The 20,893-nt window shown below is 45.0% G+C and overlaps 1 protein-coding gene across 14 annotated transcripts in view; it reads right to left on the reverse strand.

The window, feature by feature from the left end:
• Positions 1-20,893, reverse strand: part of TNRC6A (trinucleotide repeat containing adaptor 6A) — a 187,042-nt gene that overhangs the window by 5,789 nt on the left and 160,360 nt on the right. For 7 of the 14 annotated variants that reach the window (XM_050968529.1, XM_050968535.1, XM_050968528.1 and 4 more), the window contains 14 exons: positions 20,509-20,673; positions 19,894-20,069; positions 19,532-19,612; positions 19,070-19,121; positions 16,772-16,914; positions 16,271-16,417; positions 15,956-16,093; positions 8,454-8,582; positions 8,281-8,358; positions 7,808-8,018; positions 7,172-7,204; positions 4,010-4,141; positions 1,423-1,581; positions 914-1,054 (listed from right to left, as the gene is read on the reverse strand). In XM_050968529.1, the coding sequence (XP_050824486.1) occupies positions 914-1,054; positions 1,423-1,581; positions 4,010-4,141; positions 7,172-7,204; positions 7,808-8,018; positions 8,281-8,358; positions 8,454-8,582; positions 15,956-16,093; positions 16,271-16,417; positions 16,772-16,914; positions 19,070-19,121; positions 19,532-19,612; positions 19,894-20,069; positions 20,509-20,673 (1,785 nt within the window). The remainder of the gene's footprint in view (positions 1-913; positions 1,055-1,422; positions 1,582-4,009; positions 4,142-7,171; positions 7,205-7,807; positions 8,019-8,280; positions 8,359-8,453; positions 8,583-15,955; positions 16,094-16,270; positions 16,418-16,771; positions 16,915-19,069; positions 19,122-19,531; positions 19,613-19,893; positions 20,070-20,508; positions 20,674-20,893) is intronic. The other 7 variants (XM_050968537.1, XM_050968527.1, XM_050968526.1 and 4 more) reach the window with 3 other exon arrangements.

Consider the following 20,893-nt stretch of genomic DNA (forward strand, 5'->3'; position numbering starts at 1 on the left):
CAGTGGGGTGGGGCCTGGGTGTGGGGGGCTCATTGGAGGGGTCCAGGTGTAGGGGAGTAGGGCTTGTCAGGGTGAGGGTTCGATGGACCTCCTTAACGGGGGAGCCCCAGCTGCTGCTGAGGGGATGCCGCATGCCAGGCTCCCGCTTCCCCCTGCAATTCCCCTATTCCCTTTCCTTCTCTGTCCCCCTAACCTCACTCCCACATTCCCCTCCCCCTGCCCTATTCCCCACCCCCTCCTTCCCCACTGGTTTCTTCCTCCCTTCCACCCCCTCCCCTTCATAGAATATCAGGGTTGGAAGAGACCTCAGGAGGTATCTAGTCCCACTCCCTGCTCAAAGCAGGACCAACCTTCCCTCATTTCTCCCACCCACATGGGCACTTACTGTTGCAGAGAACAGAAAACAGGAAGGCTCCCAGCACACGGAAGGGGAGCCTGACTGGCACTAGGATCCAGGAGGCAGCGTTCAGCTGCAGAATCAGCAGAGCTGAGACACAGCCTCCTTCAGCTGGGCTCTGCTGCTCGCAGAATGAGGGGGCAGTGGCACAACCCTGTGTCCCCCACATGCCTTTCCTGTTTGGAGGGGCAATCCCCCCAAAAAAACTGTGTCCAAGGTCGCCCCCAATCTCCCCCCACCAGCAGCTTCCCTTTGCTTCCCCGCTGTTTTCTGTGGGGAAATGCAGGAAATCTGCAGTGGGTGGGGCGTTTCTGTGGGTGTGCAGTCCTGCAGACCCCCCCCCCGGGAGTAACTGTTGCCCTGCACCCAGAAACTCTGCTGCATCCTCAGGATATTCTTCTAGCCATGAAACCTGTACTGTGACAAATATTAAATGAGGATCTGGGAAAGTGGCAATCCTCATTCTTCAGCAAAATGTCTTTCCAGGTAGCTGGATAGCGATCCCCTTATACATACCACTGTTCCTGTCCCTGAGGTGGTCAACTTCCCGCACAGTATTAATTGAAAGATTGTTTATGACACTGCCAGGAGTGACGTAAGGGTCAGTTTCAGGGTCGATGTTTGGATAACCTTTCCATGGCTCACCAGGACGAAATTCTAGGAATAAAAGATTAAAAAAAAGTTTAGAGACATGAAGTTGGCTTATTTCCTTTTACAGGAAATTCCTGTCTAAGCCCTATAAAATCTTACTCATCTCCTACATGCCAACATATCTAAGCTTCTAATTTATTCTCTCTCAATTTAATTCCCTTGCTCCTACTTTTTTACACATCTGTCGCCAGGGCAAAATTTCAAAGCATAGGGAAGCTCCATGTATGACAAAGTCATTAACAAGACAGCCCTCAATAAAATCCCATTAAACGCATGGCCACAACGATTTTTACTTCTAATGCTTGACAAACGCAGAAGAAACACTACTGAATAGATGTACAGCATGCAATGAGATAACTAATGCCAAATTTTACCTGGTGGCCAGTTAACACTGCTGGAGCCATTAGGCGATTTGGCACGTGGCCAGCCATCCCCAACAGATCCAGGAGGACTGGCTGGTGAATTACTGCTGTTCATAAAGTCATATGGAACAAATGGGGAATCTTCCAGCCTAAAACCACTTGAAATAGCACCTGTTAAAGAAAACAGGATTATTAAATATTTTCAACTGACCTCATAGAACCATAAACCTCATCCCCTGCACATGTGGCACATTCATAACAAACACACAGCTGAAAAGGTTCACTGGGTCAGATTTTAACTCCTGATTGTATCATTTCAGACTTGCCGTGGGCACAGCGTATTTAAGACTGAGCAGCAGAAGTGGAACATTTGCAAGTTTTTTCCCTATTAAAAATGTGCTTCTGGGTGATTTTCCAGGTCACAAGACACTTGCCATTAATAATCAGATCAATAACCCCAAACTCCTGGTATTTTATCTGTTTGTAGTTCTTATCGACCCAAAATAAGACATGGACATGTCAAGGTCTTCAGCACTCCAGTGCGGAAGTGAAGTGGCTATTAAAACCATGGCTCTCAGGGGAGACTCTGTAGGTTTCCCCCTCTCTTCCACTGTTGAAGGGCTCATAAACTGCCCCATTAACTGGCACGAAGGAATTATTATTCATCACCACACTAAATAAAACAGAACACCCATATGCCAAAAGGAAACAACGTCAACCAGAAAATGTGAAGTTTGTAAATGAATATGAATTTATCAAATGAAATAGGAGAATCAGATTTTCTAGGTTACTGTGTGCTTCATTCCCAGAATGAAAATCTTTCTGGACTGAATTCTAATAGTTTGTATTGGAGGTAACATGGTTCCTTACATATATTTATTACTAATACAAGCCCTGTAAATAACACATGTGAATAATTACAAAGTAGGTTAGTAGCAATGTATAGCAATTAGCTTAGCAGTACTCTGTATTCAAAATATGTGGCAGGGTCAAATCTAAGAAGAACTCAAATCCTGCAGGTAAATTCATGAATAAGTCTATGGTCTAAAAGAGAAGAACTCTCCTTGATCCATTTGCAAAGTGCAAAGAGTACCTCTGCATACTCAGTCTCCAAAAGCCTGTGCTAATTATGTAGTAAATTCATTGACAAAGGTGTTTTGTGGATTTTAGCTTTTTAAATAAACCTGTTTGCTAACAGCATCTAGCACAAAATGACAGAACTGACAGGGCAACTAGAACGTTAATCCATTTTTTGATAGTGCTCACAAGGGTGGGGAAATTCCAGGAAGCAGTGGTTGTAGACCTCAATAAACCTTAAGTTATGTCACTGTCACCACCAGCAAACAGATAATTGTCATCACAAAGTTACTTCCGGAGTAGTGATAATTTCCTTGGATATATGCATCTTCTATAGGCCACAGCAGGCTCAGACCCATCAAGTTTCTAACATTGAGGTAACTCTTGTTTCTGAACAAATGAAGGTAAGAGCAGCACATCACATCTACAGGCACATATGGATAATGATTAGCTTTCAGAATAATGCCACTAGATGTTTAGGGCAGTGAGGACTTTCCATAGTGTTAAAGCTGACAAATCTAAAAATACAACTAATGCAGCCCCAGAACTGAATTGCAATGAGAGACCGTGCGAGGCATTTTATAAGTATTTATTTAGAGACTGTATGTCAAGTTTCAATCAGATGAGATTTCAGGTGATTTAAACATTGTTAAAATGCCAATTGGAGTCCTGATTACAGAATCACAGCACTGATTTGTGTCGTAGATTTGTTTGTTTGCTTATTCTAACATGGGCTATAGTAAGCCTATTTTCCTACCCTTTACAAACATTTATACGTACATACCAACAGAGTGTCCTGTGGCACCTTTAAGACTAACAGATGTACTGGAGCATAAGCTTCCGTGGGTGAATACCCACTTCGTCATGCGTCTCACGAAGTGGGTATTCACCCACAAAAGCTTAAGCTCCAATACATCTGTTAGTCTTAAAGGTGCCACAGGACACTCTGTTGCTTTTTACAGATCCAGACTAACATGGTTACTCCTCTGATATATGTACATACACATTCTCAATCCAAACCTAAACAGAAGGTGAAGCACAAAGACAAAGCATACCTTTGTGGAGTTAATCCTATTGTAAAATATGATTAGATTACACACTGGGATGAGTTTCACAATTTTTAAAAGCTGAAGGAATATAAGATTTTGTTTGAAAATAAAAAATGAAGTGTTTCAATCCAGATTAAGATAGGAACTAGAATTCATGGCCACACTTTAAAAACAGGCCTTTTTTCTAGTTTCAATGAAGTTTTAAAGAAGTTATCCTTCCACACATCAAAAGTCACGCATCAAAAGACAACTGGCTGGTGCTGAAGATACACAGCAAGTTTTACTCTAACACAACATTTTAGGACAGACTAATAAGAATTCTGACAAACAGAACTACATGCAACTTTAGCAATGGGACCTCAGTATACTCCAATACACAGGGAATGGAAGTTTCATACGCACAGAGACCTTGAAAAGTTGTGTCTGATGCGTACGTAACATCACTGTTCCCACTAACAATGTGTTTAACGTACCATGTTTGCTGGAGTTTTGATCCAATGAGGTGTTAACAGAAATGCTGTCCACCGTTGTCCATTTCCTCAGTCGTGATTGTGGCTCCTTAATACTGCTCATATCCATGTTTACATTCAAGTTTGAATTCATTCCTAGAAAGACATTGGTTTATGAAACAGAGAAGATACTTTTCTTTTGCTAACTGCCACTGTTTTCCTAATTACCTTTTAAGACCATATTGCTTTGCTCTGCTTGTTTCATGCTTCCAATTCACTATGTTGTATTTTAAATACATTAGAGTATTGAACACAGTGAACTTACTACAGACATAAGCACAGCAGTGCAAGCATTGCGCCCTTGGCTGATGCCCTCATGCCAAAATGCAAGTGGAAGGAGCCAAAGATGAAATTATGAATTAGACCCCTATGAACTACACACACACAAAAAATGAAAATCAGTTAAAATTTTTAGTCACAAACCAAGATCTTTTTATCAAGTCTCCCCAAGTCTCAAAGATTTAGTTTTTGGTGAATATCTTTGACCTTATCTGTGTAGCAAAGTAGTACTATTATTCAATGAAAAGCCACATTCTAAAAAGTTGGCATCTTAAGGGACATCTCATTGGGGGTCCTATTCAGCAGAAATTATATCTAGCTTTCTCCAGCTGGAAACTCATTTCCATGCCTGGTTGAGCTATTTAACAGGATACTTGGCTGGACAATTGAACTATACTTTGCAGAGATCCATGGGCACTTTGCAAGGAGCTGCACAGGCATCTTTTGTTTTTTCGGTCCACATTTATCCTTTCCACAAACCATATTAATCCTGATTCAATAAAATGCAGCAACAACCCACTTCCCCCAACTCGTGCTCTTTGCATGTTCTATGGAAGCAGTTTGGATTTGGAGCCAGGGTATAAACAGGGAGACAGTCTGCCAAACCAGAAGCATGGAAACTATCTGAACTGCCACTCTAACATTTTTGTATGGGAACCCAGTAGTTAGTATTCAAGCTTAATGAACATACTGTGTTGACTCTGGCATTCTACACTCACTCCAGTTCCTTAAGGGTACTTTCTGGCAAAGTCACAGGGCGATAATCTGAACAGTGAAGAGAGAGCAGCCGAAGGTAGTTAGAAGGCAATCCTCCCAATACTGAGTGAAGTGGCAGAGACCTCATGGTCCATTACAAGTATAACTCTGGAAACTTAAGGGGTATTTTGCCATCAGATCTCTATTTACGGTTTGCTTCATTCCTATAAATCCTGCACATGAACCATGGGGTAGCATTTTCATACGCAGCTAAAGAGTCACAGGATTTCATAATTCATTTTACTAGCCTACTCACTTTCACTAGGAACTAGTCAATGTTCTTTCACTAGGAAAAGTTAAGTTTGATACTGCATTCTTTTCATGGGTCAACTTTTGCTGCCCTATGTATGGTCTCCAAAGAGAGCCCACAAGTAGACGCTGATGCCAGACTGGCTACCATCACATTGCAGCACCCTTTAGGGAGCTTCCCAGCAAATGTTTCACTAACTGATAGGTGAACAGATGTAATGTCCAAGATTCTGCAAATGTCAGACAACCATCAACAGATCCGAAACAGCAGAAAGGAGAATAAAAATATGCCAGTGATTGACCCCTCTGTCTTGGGTTCTTTGCAGAGCAGTTGTGGGAAACACAACTGGTGCTCATTTCACATCAGTGATCTCTGCACCCTTTGCATCAGCTCCAAAGAAGCTAGTGCAGAAAAGTCCACTGAAGCCTGCACACAGAGTATGAGGAGGATCAGAGACTGGAAGAGTGGGCACAGCCAGCTGACAAAGGGGGATTCCATCCTATCCACAGGAAAGTCTGCATGGGCAATGTCCCATTTTTGGTCTATGTGCAATGGAGAATGAATTTCACCCTCAGTACATGATTGGTCTGGACCTGACCTCAGCAAGTCATCACGTAAGCCACCTTACATATCTGAAAAGCTCCCATGATCATGTTCTTGGGAAATGCATAGTATTTCTCTTCAAAAAGATATATCCATAGCAGAGGAAATATTAAGATCAGGCTATGGGAGGGTGAGATATAGAAAAATTTAATTTCTACTGAAAAAGAGCACTCTCTTGACTGTGGCACACACAGATTTAAATTAATTTATCTGAAGTGTGGGAAGAAGTTGTCCTGCTCTGAATGCCATAAGATGCTCCCCCAATAATGCTGTGAAAGAATAAGCAAGAAATATAGCAACCTTTAGGAAGAGAACACTCCAATTTTGGTTCTTCCTCACACTGAAATGCTACTGCAGTGTGCTGCTAGAGACTGCCACCATCTTTCTTACTGACGCCATTCTTCACTGAGAAGTTTAGTTGGTTCCAGCAACCTAATATTCTTATTCTTAAACTTTTCACTTGTGACCTAGATTCTGCTCCACTTTGAATTAACACTATATGAATTATAAAATTCAAAGTATCTCACAACAAATTTTACAAATACTATTGTCACCCACCAGGGACCCGCAGTTAACCCTGGAAGTGAAACACAACATCTGTTTAACAATGTACAGCAGTATTATACAACAGTTTAAACCAAGGAATGAAGAATGGCATATCCAGTTGAAACAGCAAGGGGAATTCAACATTGTCAAGATGTAATTACTCAATTTGGAATCTGGTAGGAGATTAGAGTTAAAATCTCCCTACTGTTGCAAGAAGTACCATGGAATCGTAAATGACAACCAGTGGGCCGCATTTTTACATATCCTCTTAATTACTGTAGCTACCAAGAAGCTGGACCTGGACACCAACCAACAGCAGCTATTAAGCAGCAGCTTAGGTTTCAGTCTGGCCACAAGCAAAGTGCCAGGGGGCCACATGCAATGTAGCAGCACGGCCTGCACTAATCTATTTGCTCCACATCATTCAATCTCTAAAGCAAGGGGATTTCAGCAGCAGAGTTTGTAAAAAACAAAACAAAACAAAAACAACTTTTCAACAGAGTAGGGCAATATGAATGCAAAGGAGACCAGCTCAACATAAACAGCAGGAACAGAGAGATGTGCAAGCAAAGCAAACTGGACAGGGAAGGAAAAAACGGGCTGGGGAAGGAGGGAGAAACAGGGAATAACAATTTTAGAAAATATTAAAAAAAGCAATCAGAAGGGACCTAAGGAAGGAAAAATATACAAGCCTGGAATTTCAGAGGTGGAAATTGGATAGAAGCCTGAAAGTGTAGAAAAAAGGGGAGAGAAAAAGGACAAGATGTTTGCAATTATAAAGGTTCATTTGTTTTGCCTACAGTGAGAAGCATTCTAAGTTCAGAGCGAATATTTTTGATGCAATTAAAGCAGTTGGATAAAACTTGTAAAAGTTAGCACCAAATACCATTTTGCTATCTACATAATTCCAAAACCAAGGAAGACATTTTAATAGCCAGAGACATAAGACTCTTCATGTGGGTTCCTCACACGCATACTGTTCCCAAAACCTCTTTGGCTCCAGGACTCATAATTATATACTTGGGACTTCATGTCAGCAGCTCTGGACTACCGCAGGATAAGAAAGACAAATACAAGGAGACAAACATTGCAAAGAACTTAAAGCATTTTGCACTGTAACACAGACGTATTCACCTTTGGAAATGGTATGAGTTTGATTGGCGAACTTCTTTCCTGAACAGAGACATCAGGATGAATCCAATAAAAAAAGATGCTGCTGCTCTTAGTGAGAGAGAGAAGCACTAACAGGATACAAAACAGTGTTGTTCCCAGAGGGGAAAATGCCAAAGCAAAAGGTCAAAGGGAAGGTTGTGCATGGAGAAACTCACCTATAGGGAAGTTGCTGAATGCATTTATTGGTGATGGCCCTTTCTGCAGCTCAGGAGTAGCATGGGGCAGGACATTCTCAAGGAAAGATTTCAAGGCAGGCTGATGGAGTGGCTGCTGTTGAGATGGTGCAGTCTGCTGCTTCATTAACAGGTTTGGATCAAGCTGACGGGACTGTTGCATCATCTGTTGCTGCATACTAAGAGATCGACCCTTAAACAAATCCACATCAGTCATGAAATAAGTGGGGGGAAATCACATTTGGCAAGAGCAGATAAACACACTAATGCATTTTCCTTTGCATATTTTAGCTCAGCAAAATCCATCACTAAGGTTAAAGTGCATTCCATCTTGTGGTTCATGCACCATGAAAGTTTCACTTACCTTGTAAACTGCCCGTTATTAACTATATTCTAAAATAAGCAACAAACCAATTCGCTCTCTTTAAAAAAAAAAAGTTTGTCTGTGATTGTACCTGCTGTTCCTGCTGTTGACGACCACTAGAAGGCATGCTTCTCTGATTCTGCGCTTTCTGCTGCTGAGCCAACAACCGCTAAGGAACAGAATATTTTTATGAAGGGGTATAGTTCTGATAACATTTCTGATTAGACTTGAAAAGTTTAAAAAAATAGAATGAGTTTTGCTCACTTGTAACTGGGAGATCTGAGAAAGCTGGTTTAACTGGGATAGTTGGTTCAACATGGCTACTTGTTGTGGGCCAAAAAGTGGACTCAGGCCACCGTTGTTTGGTGCATACTTCAGTAATGATACTGGAACCTGTAAAATGAACCATATTAGAGCATACAGGGTTTGACACAACATGAACCATGACAATCTACAGCTGAACACTGGTAGATTGACAGTAACCTATGCAGTTAACCAACAGTAAGACAGGCAGTTATACAGCACAACTATCGAGTAAACAAGTATTCAATGCTCTGAAAGTGCGAAATATGCTCCCCTTTAAAAATAATTAGAAGATATAGTAAAATATCAAACACTAACTAATAAATGCAAAAAGGTAAATTAAAACATTACATTTTCACAACTGAAGGCACAAAAGTCTGGAAAAGCATGATTTAGGGTACCGACACCAATTTTAACTCAACCATACTGCACACCCTGTTTGCTTAATGCTATGCACCTAAAAGAGATCTTAAGTTCAGGATCTAAGAAAAATAAAACAGAAAAGACAGCATATGTGCAATGCCACAGAGTAAGCAGCACTGTCAGAGCTCTCAATTATAATTTTTGATTTTGTGTGTAGCATTGCAATATGTAGATTCCTGGCTCTGATTTCGAAAGAAAAATTAGTGGAACCCAGATGCGTCTCTGTTACCAGGAACGCCATCCTATACTAGTGCCTCTAGGAAGTGTGCACTCACAGCTGCACTTCAGAGATTCTTGTAATGCTGCACCAGTGCTTCTATGGAGTCCCTTCTAATTTCCATACAGACAAGGAAAAGACGGTTACTCACCTTTGTAACTGTTGTTCTTCGAGATGTGTTGCTCATATCCATTCCAGTTAGGTGTGCACGCCACGCGTGCACATTCATCAGAAGATTTTTACCCTAGCAACTCTGGTGGGTCAGCAGGTCGCCCCCTGGAGTGGCGCCACTATGGCGCCTGATATATACCCCTGCCGGCCCGTCCGCTCCTCAGTTCCTTCTTGCCGGCTACTCGGACAGTGGGGAAGGAGGGCGGGTGTGGACTGGATATGAGCAACACATCTCGAAGAACAACAGTTACAAAGGTAAGTAACCATCTTTTCTTCTTCGAGTGATTGCTCATATCCATTCCAGTTAGGTGATTCCCAAGCCTTACCTAGGCGGTGGGGTCGGACAGAGATGTCGCAGAGTGCAACACAGCGGAGCCGAAGGCTGCGTCATCCCTAGATTGCTGAACCAGGGTGTAGTGGGAAGTGAAGATATGGACAGAAGACCAAGTTGCTGCCCGGCAGATTTCCTGAATGGACACGTGAGCAAGAAAAGCAGCGGATGAGGCTTGAGCCCTGGTGGAGTGCGCAGTCACGTGGCCGGGGGGGGGGGGGGGGGGCGGCGCGCACGCCAAGTCATAATAGGCACGGATGCAGGACGTTACCCACGAGGAAATCCTCTGCGAGGAGACGGGTAACCCCTTGACACGTTCAGCCACCGCAACAAAGAGTTGGGGGGTTTTGCGGAATGGCTTAGTTCGCTCTGTGTAAAAGGCGAGCGCCCTACGGACGTCCAGTGAGTGTAGCTGCTGCTCCCTGCGAGTCGAATGGTGTTTTGGGAAGAAGACAGGTAGGAAGATCTCCTGGTTAACATGGAAAACCGATACCACCCTGGGGAGAAAGGCTGGGTGTGGTCTGAGCTGCCCCTTGTGCCTCTGGAACACAGTATACAGGGGATCTACCGTGAGGGCCCGAAGCTCCGAGACCTGTCTCGCTGATGTGATGGCCACCAGGAAAGTGGTTTTCCATGAGAGGTAGAGAAGGGAGCAAGTCGCTAATGGTTCAAATGGAGGGGACATGAGCCGGGTCAGAACCAGGTTAAGGTCCCAGGTAGGGGCAGGGCGGTGAACCTGGGGATAGAGATGCTCCAAGCCCTTAAGGAATCTAGTCACCATAGGGTGAGAGAACATCGAGCGGCCATCCCTCCCTGGGTGAAAGGTGGAGATGGCCGCCAGGTGAACCCGGAGAGATGATATCACTAGGCCCTCTTGCTTGAGGGACCAGATGTAGTCTAAGATATTAGCAATGGAGACCTCGGCGGGAAGGAAGTTCCGTTCCGCGCACCAGCAGGTGAAACGCTTCCATTTGGCCGAATACGTCGCTCTAGTGGAAGGCTTCCTGCTGCCCAGGAGCACCTGCCGCACTGGGGTAGAGCAACAGAGCTCAGACCGGGTCAGCCACAAAGGAACCACGCCATGAAGTGAAGCAATTGAAGGTCCGGGTGACGGAGCTTGCCGTGGTCCTGAGTGATCAGGTCCACATGAAGGGGCAGAGGGACAGGGTCGGCTATGGAAAGGTCCAGCAGCATGGAGTACCAGTGCTGCCGGGGTCACGCTGGAGCTATCATGATCAAGCGGGCCTTGTCCCTGTGCACCTTCAATAGGACCTTGTGGACGAGCAGAAACGGTGGAAAGGTATAGAGCAGGTGCGTCGTCCACGGAACAAGGAAGGCGTCCACCACTGAACCCGGTGAGAGGCCTTGAAAGGAGCAGAGCATCTGGCATTTCCTGTTCCCACGGGATGCAAAGAGGTCCATTCGGGGAAACCCCCACCTCCGGAAGAGCAAAAGAGCAACGTCTGGGCGAAGGGACCATTCGTGAGAAAGGAAGGACTGCTGAGATGATCCGCCAGCGTGTTCTGAACCCCCGGGAGAAAGGACGCGATGAGGTGAATAGAATAGGCTATACAGAAGTCCCAGAGCCGTAAGGTCTCTTGACACATGGGAGAGGATCTCGTGCCGCCCTGCTTGTTTATATAATACATGGTCGTCGTGTTGTCGGTGAATACCGAGACACAACGGCCCTGCAGATGCTGACGGAACGCCTGACAAGCAAGGCAGACCGCTCTCAACTCCCGGACGTTGATGTGGAGGGCTTGCTCGCGAGGTGACCACAGGCCTTGGGTTTGCAGGAGCCCGAGGTGAGCCCCTCAACCCAGCGAGCAGGCATCTGTTGTCAGGGACACCGAAGGTTGGGGCGGATGGAACGGGAGCCCCGCACACACCACGGAAGGGTCCAGCCACCACTGGAGGGAGTCTAAGACGTCCTGGGGAATGGTGACAATCATGTTGATAGAATCTCTGGCAGGACGGTATTGTGCATTGAGCCAGGACTGGAGGGGTCTTAGGAGGAGTCTTGCGTAGTTCATTACGAACGTGCAGGCCACCATGTGGCCCAGGAGGGTAAGGCAGATGTGCACCAAGGTCAGGGGCGCTGCTTGCAGTCTCTGTATGATGGCTGCCATAGTTTGGAACCTCGACAGAGGCAGAGGATTTGGCAAGAGTGGAGTCCAGGGTGGCGCCGATAAACTCTATCCTCTGTGTGGGGATTAGCGCTGATTTCTCCACACTGATCATTAGACCTAGGCTTAAGAAAAGGTTCTTGACAATGCGGATGTGACTGAGGACTTGCACCTCGGAAGTCCCCTGGATAAGCCAGTCGTCTAGGTATTGGAATATGTGTATATGACTGCAGCGAAGGTGGGCGACGACTACAGCCGTACACTTGGTGAACACTCTTGGGGCTGTAGATAGGCCGAACGGGAGGACCGCGAATTGCAAATGTTGCCGGTTGACCACAAACCGGAGGAACTTCCTGTGGAGTGGGAAGATGGCTATATGGAAGTAGGCATCTTGCATGTCGAGGGCGGCATACCAGTCCCCAGGGATACCATACGGAACTTCAACTTTACTAGGTATCTGTTGAGTTCCCTCAGATCAAGAATAGGTCTGAAACCTCCCTTCGCCTTGGGGATTAGAAAGTAGCGGGAATAAAACCCCTTGCCCCGCTCGAGCTCGGGAACCTCCTCTATGGCTGCTTTGGCGAGGAGCGCTCGCACCTCCTGTAGGAGGAGTTGCTCGTGAGAGGGATCCCTGAAGAGGGACAGGGATGGGAGGGAGGGTTTGAAACAAATTGCAGGTGGTATCCAAGTTCCAACGTGCGTAAGACCCAGCGGTCCGATGTTAGCTGGGACCACGCAGGGAGGAAAAGGGAAAGATGGTTGGAAAAAGGAGGGGACGGATCCATCAACGAAACTGGTACAATGCCCTCGGGCGCACCTTCAAAAGGAAGGTTTCGGCCCGGAAGAAGGCTTGGAGGGGTTCTGGTTCTGGCCTCCTTGGTTGCCGGATTGTCTGCGGTGACCATTCCTGCCTCGCCGTCTGGCGAAGTCTTGCCTCTGCCGGGGTTGGGGGTAAGGCCAGTGTTGTTGCTGTGGCCGGAACGGTCTGCGCTGGGTTACGAGTGTATACATCCCTAAGGAGCGCATAATGACCCTATTGTCTTTTAGGCTTTGCAGCCTAGGGTCAGTTGTGTCAGAAAACAGGCCTTGGCCTTCAAATGGGAGGTCTTGAATGGTATACTGGAGTTCCGGGGGGAGGCCGGAGTCCTGCAACAACGAGATACGGCACATAGTAACGCCAGATGCCAGAGTACGTGCAGCTGAGTCTGCGGCATCTAGGGAAGCCTGCAGGGAAGTTCTCATGACCTTTTTGCCCTTATCGAGGATCACAGAGAACTCCTGACGTGCTTCCTGAGGGAGGAGCTCCTTAAATTTGTCTGCTGCAGCCCAGGTGTTATAGCTGTAGCGGCTAAGGAGGGCCTGCTGATTGGAGACGCGGAGCTGGAGGGCCCCCGCAGAGTAGACCTTTCGGCCGAGTAAGTCCATGTGTCTCGCCTCCTTGGATTTTGGGGCCAGGGCCTGCTGACCATGTCGCTCCCTCTCGTTCACAGATTGGATGACGAGGGAACAGGGGGGAGGGTGGACATACAAGTATTCATACCCCTTTGAGGGGACCATGTATTTACGTTCCACCCCTCGCGCAGCGGGGGGGAACAGTAGCCGGAGACTGCCAGATGGTAGTGGTGTTAGCTTGAATGGTTTTAATAAATGGAAGGGCCACCCGAGTGGGGGCATCCGCTGACAATATGTCCACCACTGGATCTTGTATCTCCGAGACCTCCTCGGCCTGCAGGTTCATGTTCTGTGCAACACGCCTGAGGAAGTCCTGGTGCGCCCTAAGGTCAAGTGGAGGCGGGCTGGTAGATGATGTTCCAGCCACAGCCTCGTCCGGGGAGGATGAAGAGGAGAGACCTAGGAGGAGCGGGTCTGCGGAGGGCTCTGCCTGAAGAACTGCATCAGACTCCGCTGGGGGCTTGGGGTCCCGTGGCTGGGACAACCTTTCCTCCGTGGGAGGGGAAGGAGGATGGGAAATCGTGGCCTCAGGAACCCTGTGCTCCGAGACATTGGAACATGAGGGACCCGGCTGAAGGCCTTGGGCTTGATGGTACGCCCAAGGCGTCCAGAACCCCCACTGCTGTGGTCCATGCTCTTGAGGCTGGGGTTCGTGGAACAAGGTAGCAGGTACGCCTGTGTCCGGGACATATAGGCTATCCGCCTGAGAGGACACAGACGGCTGGTGGGATGGCCGGGAGGGGCCAAACGAGGCTGGTGTGGGTCCCTCGCCCCCGTTGGTGGAGACCTCCTCGGTGCCGGAGACTGGTACCGGGGATCATAACGGTGCCGAGATTGCGACCGGGACCTGCCACCAGCTTGGTGCCGGGAGGTCGATCGGGAACGCCGACGGCGCGAGCGGCTGCGCGAGTCTCAGTGCCGGTAGTGATGACTAGAACCGGAGCGGTGCCGAGAGCACCGGGAGGTAGATCTGCGCCGCGAGTACGACGGGTACCGCCGTGGTGACCGGTGCCGGGACTGCGAGCGGCGCCTCGATCGAGATCTTCCACGGGACCTGGAGCGGTGCCGGGACCTAGGTGGAGATCGGTGCCAGCCCGCCGACTCCAGGGATGGAGGTCTCATGGCTGCAGGCTTGCCTCTAGACTGAAGAACCCGCACCGGCGGTGCCGGGGGTTGAGGCAGAGCAGACTCGGTCATTGCAATAAGGTCCCTGGCCGAAGAGAATGTTTCTGGCGTAGAGAGGACCGTCAGCTCAACCACGGGTCTCACCGGGGAGCTCTCCAAGACCAGACTCGACGGACCTCTCGGGCCAGAGTCGACGGTATCACTGGCGTCGGGGCCGCGGCAGGAGTCGGTACCGGGCAGTCCGCACGAGCCTGCTTCGCAGGAGTAGAGGAAGCCGATGTTCTTCGGTCGGGACCCTGCGCCGGGGAAGTCCGGTGCCGGAGTGGTGTCGGCACTCGGTGCCGAGGAAGGAGGGTGAAGAGCTGCCTCCATAAGGAGAGTCTTTAAACGATGATCTCTCTCCTTCTTGGTCCGCGGCTTGAACGCCTTACAAATGCGGTACTTCTCAGATATGTGTGATTCCCCCAGGCACTTTAGGCAGGCGTCGTGGGGATCGCTCGTGGGCATCAGCTTTTTACAGGCCGAGCACGGCTTGAATCCCGGCGAACCGGGCATGAGCCCGGACACCGGGTGCAGGGAAGGGCTAGAGCCTGAACCCGCTAAACTATACAGAATAACTGATTGACAACGACAGACTAATTACTCTATACACTAACGATAACTATATACGAGTGAACAAGGAGAAGCTAGGTACGTGGAGGACAGCTATGCCGCACTCCACAGTTCCAACGACCGACACGGTGGTAAGTAGTAACTGAGGAGCGGAAGGGCTGGCAGGGGTATATATCAGGCGCCATAGCGGTGCCACTCCAGGGGGCGACCTGCCGACCCACCAGAGTTTCTAGGGTAAAAATCTTCTGATGAACGTGCACGCGCAGCGCACACACCTAACTGGAATGGATATGAGCAATCACTCGAACAAGAACTCAGGGTTTGACTTCAGGACGTCCTCTGTAACTGGGGGAGTATAAATAGGGACAAAAGTGCGCTTTGGAGCGTTAGCTACAGGGTGGGAGGATCCAGGCTAATGTCAGGGATGCCGTTGTCAGCATTACAGGAAAATCAAGCACTTAAGAGTTGCGTGCACATGCAGATCACATCTAACGGCACAGTTGCCAACTTAAGGATAAAGAACGAGGAGTATGCGTGGCACCTTAGATACTAACACTTATTTGGGCATGTATAACTAACTAACTATAACTAACTTCGTTAGTCTCTACGGTGCCACACGTACTCCTCGTTCTTTTTGCTGATACAGGCTAACACAGCTACAACTCTCCAACTTAAGGATATTTCCTATGGCTTATTCTCAGCCCCGCATCTTCAGATAGTTATAAATATTTTTAAACCACTTTTTCCCCAGGCCCAGAAGAGATTATGTTGTTCGCTGAGAACTGACTTTTTGGGCTGAGAGAAATTCTGAGTTGAGAGAAAAGTTTATTAGGCCATAAACTCAGTAAATGACTGGATAGAATTTGCTCCAAATTATAAGTAATTTTTCAACCGAGACCAAGTATAAACGATTGTACTCCCCGACTGGAATGTTCTGGAAAGCTATGTATGACTGACAATAGGGGAATTCTGGCATGTTAACAGTGGTTGTTCTGTCTTGTATTACCTGAGGGGAGAGTAATGGAGGAGGCACTTGAGCACGTGAATTAGGCTGGGATGAATTAAGAGGTTGTGATGGGGGCTGCTGCATGCTCCTGGGCTGTGCTGCTATATTACCAACGCCAAACACACTGGGATTGCCATTCTGGAAGGAGAAGTTAACATTAGTGACAATAACCCTCTTCTGCGGCTTCCCCCACCCCTATGTATTCAGAATTAGAATTTAACAGTATATCAGCCAAAACAATAGTCATGCTGCTATTTCAAAAGGAATAAAATGTTCTCATCAAGTAACATGCCAAGGATATGCACATGACCTTACCTGTCTAACAGAATTCAAGTTTTGCATACCCAGCCCTGCTAAGGAGCCAAGGGCTTGGTTAGGTAGTGCACTATTTGAAGGGGGAAGCTTCATGTTTTGATTGGAAATAAACTGCATGTTTTGGGACTCGTCTGCTACAATGCCATCCTGATTGGATAGACAAACAGATGTGCAACAACCAGCCAGCAAGCAAGCAGAAGGGAGAAACCATTGCCAGGAACAGAAGGGAAGAGTCACATGACAGTCCAGCATCAGCAGGAAACAGGCAGAAAACAAAAGAGACCAGATTAGTGTTATCTGCACTGTGAGTAGAAGAAGAGTGCTATACAAGTGCTTAGTATTGATAAATAAGTTAAAAGGACAAAACAAGTTTTACAGTTTACTAGTAAAGCCCTAATTTATCTCTGCACCAAGTACAGAAGCTCTGGGACAAATGGATCACGGCTACAGACTGCTGTCTGAATTAATGTTCATCAGGGTTGGAGTTAAGCAGTCACTAACCTTATCAAAGTAAGGACTGCGATCCATGGAAGACTCTTTGGAAATCTGAGGACGAGAACCAGGGCCCTTTCCTACCAACCGATTGTAATCGCCAACGTTCAGGCCATGCTTATCCAACTCTATTCGTTTATCCTGTAATATTCCTAATCAGGGAAAGAAAGAACGATGATGAAGTTGAAGAGTCCAATTTGTTGCTCAAATACTTAACAGTAAATAAGTCTGTGCTATTTTATCACTGCACTAAACGAGGCACTACTGAATATGATGTTTGAATGATTTAAAACGCTTTTTCTTGTTTTGCCTTAGAGTGCACAAAATACTATGACGACTGCTATACACGATTGCCAGAAGACTGATTAAACAGATTTTACTGGTCTTCAGACAAAACTGATTGCATTATTTTTGTAGAGAACAGGGCAAGTCGCACATGGTGTTTGAAGTTTGTATTTCCAGATGTTAACCACACATTCTCAATACTAGCAGTACAAATTTTCCTGGTTTGCAGTTACATTTACCATCTTCCTTCTATTTGGATGAGAAAATTCCATAAATCCCTTAACAAGTACTTCATTCATTTACAAAAATCCTTTAAAGAAACAATAGATAAAAATAATTTAAGATATCTTATCTGTGTGTACTAATGTCACACTGGATAATTAAACCAGAAAAATTTAAAAATCAAATTTACTTTTTAAAATTTAAGAACAGCCCCACTGGGTCAGACCAAAGGTCCATCTAGCCCAGTATCCTGTTTTCAGACAGTAGCCAGTGCCAGGTGCCCCGGAGGAAATGATCAGAACAGGGAATCACCAAGTGATCCATCTCCTGTCGTCCATTCCCAGCTTCTGGAAAACGGAGGCTAGGAACACCATCCCTGCCCACCCTGGTTAATAGCCATTGATGGACCTATCCTTCATGAACTTATCTAGTTCTTTTTTGAACCCTGATATAGTCTTGGCCTCACAACACCTTCTAGCAATGAGTTCCACAAGTTGATTGTGTGTTGTGTAAAGAAATACTTCCTTATGTTTGTTTTTAAACCTGTTGCCAATTAATTTAATGAGTAAATAACACTTCCTTATTTACTTTCTCCACACCAGTCATTTTATAGACCGCTCATATCCCTCCTTAGTCGTCTCTTTGCCAAGCAGAAAAGTCCCAGTCTTATTAGTCTCTCCACATATGGAAGTGGTTTCATCCCCCTAATCATTTTTGTTGCCCTTTTCTGAACCTTTTCCAATTCCAATACATCTTTTTTGACATGGGGCGACCAGATCTGCATGCACAATTCAAGATGTGAGCGTACCACTGATTTATGTAGAGGCAATATGATATTTTCTGTCTTATTATATATTCCTTTCCTAATGATTCCTAACATTGTTAGCTTTGACTGCCGCTGCACATTGCATGGATTTTTGTTTACATTTTCCCTTTTAGCTTGTCCAATAGGAATTAGCTATTCAGTTTAATTCTCTATCTCCTGCTGCACTGTGCAGGGGAATGTAAATCTCAATTTAAAAAAAGCATGAAATAACTTAACACAATGACCTTAAATGTTAATATTTATAATTTGTTTACAATTTTCTTTACACAATCTTAGAGTAAGGACCCAAACTACCTGACAACGTGCAAAATTCTGAACAAATTCTGCTCATCTTTGAGATGCAATCACAGAATGGTCATCTTGTAACTAGTGGATACTGTTTGTTCCTCCACAAGAGACTTCTACTGTACACCTTTTGTTTTCATTCATTATTCAAAGTAATTCTACTATGTTTATTTGCTAGAGGAAACCTTTCAAATTTACTATGAATAGACCAGTTCCACATAAACAGACTTTCATTAATGAGAGGTTACAGTAAAGATAAATATACTTCTAAAATATTCTCAGCATGTAAGATTCTCTTTTATAGATAATGAAAACCTCTTTGGACAGCTAAATTTGTTGTTTCTAAGAACAAACTAAATGCATTAGTGATTAATGTATCAAATCTATGTTTCCAGTAGCAACCAAGTTGCTCAGGAGGAGGCCAAGATAGGTTTAAGTTCATATTTAGGCTCCCATCATGTCAACACTTATGCACACGCTTAACTTTACTTATGCATAATTCCATTGCCACCAATGGGACTACTTATATATGTCAAGTTTCCCATGTGGCAAGTATTTACATAATCAGGACCTCCATTTCTTTAGGGGAATGAGAATCATTTTTTAGTAACTCAGGAGAGGATGCAAACAAAAAGATGTGGAATACAGATTTGACAGTTAAATACAAGACTAATTTCCCTTATGCTTACCTCCAGACATGTCCAACTTATTGCTCGGTATGGTTTCTTCTGGTGATTCTCTCTGAAGTAATAAAATGAATCAGTTTAGTAAGAACCGTTTAAAAAAGTTAACACAAAGGAGATCCAGATACAGTGAGTATTTCATTCAACCCTGCAAGAAAGAATAATCAAACTTTTGACAAAGCAAGTGTGATTTTGCAAGCATTTTTTCCTATTTTCTAATCCCTGTATCGATGAACACAGACATCTTCAGACACACAAAAATATTGATGATCTGGTACACGCTACTAGAATTAAAACTCAGTAATGTTTATAAGAAGTTTTTCAAACACTAGATGTTCTTATATTGAAGATCTGAACAGTAAAGGAATGAAAAAAACAAATCAAAGAAGAAAGGAGTTAATCTAAACTTGAAAATGATTTAATTGAAACAAGGGTATTTATCAAGCCTGACAAACATACCATACTTACTGAAAAACTGAGATTTGTGAACTGCTTAATGAATGGATTTATCCACGTTTCATCTTGTTTATTTCCACCTTTCATTGTTCCCTTAAAAATAAAAGGGATTACTGTGATACTTGAAACAGTCACCAGCACGTACATTACATTGTAAGAAAGGATTAAATTAAAATGTAAACAAGGATTAAGCCTTCCTACATAATTGTACAACATAGAATTCAATGGGGTCCTTAATACTGACTGGGGCATTTAGAAGTTCTCCCCACAAAATAGTTCCTGTGTGAGAGGCTTTTAGGAATTACATCCATTTTCTGTCCCTCAGACTTCTTGCATTCTTAAATTCCAGCCTCACCTCGTAAAGTCATAATTACCTTTGTAGGCATTTTTTTCATGTACGGTGGCCAATTCAAAGATGGGTTAACTTCTTGGGAAGAACTGCTGTTCCACATTCCAATCTCTACATCATCATCTTCCTCCCAGCTGGTCTGACGACTCCCTGGCAATGACATATCATCACCACACCAACCATCTTGCATAGATTTAGGCCCTGGATGTAAAGATTTTTCAGTCATGAACTAACCCCCTTTAATGCAAATACATATTAAGGTTGCCAGACTATACTCAATTGTTAAGTAAAACTATATTATTGTGACAAACCTGATATTCTGCCATAATCTTGTGAATCCAGGTTGATCAAAGGCAACAGAAAAAGAAATCAACCAACAGCATTTGTTTTAACTTATGTCATTAGTTTAAAAAAAGCTGCTAATTTCCCATTATTAAAAATATTAATGAAAATAGAACTTATCTTCAGTACCTAAGATCTGAGAAAGTCACTAGCAAATTTACAGACAGCACATCTACCTTTTGTATTTATGTAAATGTCAAGATACAAGACTTTTATATTTGAATTCACAATCAAACTTCTTGGCCACTATTTCACACTTCACCACCTGCATACTCAAAGAAGCTGCAAAAGCACATACCAGGTTTACTTGAAGCCTGCTGACCAACAGAAGCATTTCCCCAGCCAGAGGTGCCTGCTGCATCACTGATGGGCTCTCCCCAGCTAGTACCAGTATCCATGGGTTTACCCCACGCTGACGTTCCATTATCTACAGTAGTGGCAGGAGTAGAAGGCTCTCCCCAACCTTTTTAAAGCAGCAGGAGTTATTGGTGAGTTTAACAAGTCTTAAAACATTATTACATGCTGAGGGGTTCTTTACACTCATAATATTATACAACACCCCATAACTAAAAGCAAGATAAATACACATTTTAAATCAAGCAAAATATTGCAGTTTTAAGATTCTTCATGAGGAAAAAAACTAAATATAACACCAGTTCCATACATGAAGACATTACATTTTG

The sequence above is a fragment of the Gopherus flavomarginatus genome, chromosome 9 (assembly GCF_025201925.1).
Source record: "Gopherus flavomarginatus isolate rGopFla2 chromosome 9, rGopFla2.mat.asm, whole genome shotgun sequence".
NCBI classification, from domain to species: Eukaryota; Metazoa; Chordata; order Testudines; family Testudinidae; genus Gopherus; species Gopherus flavomarginatus.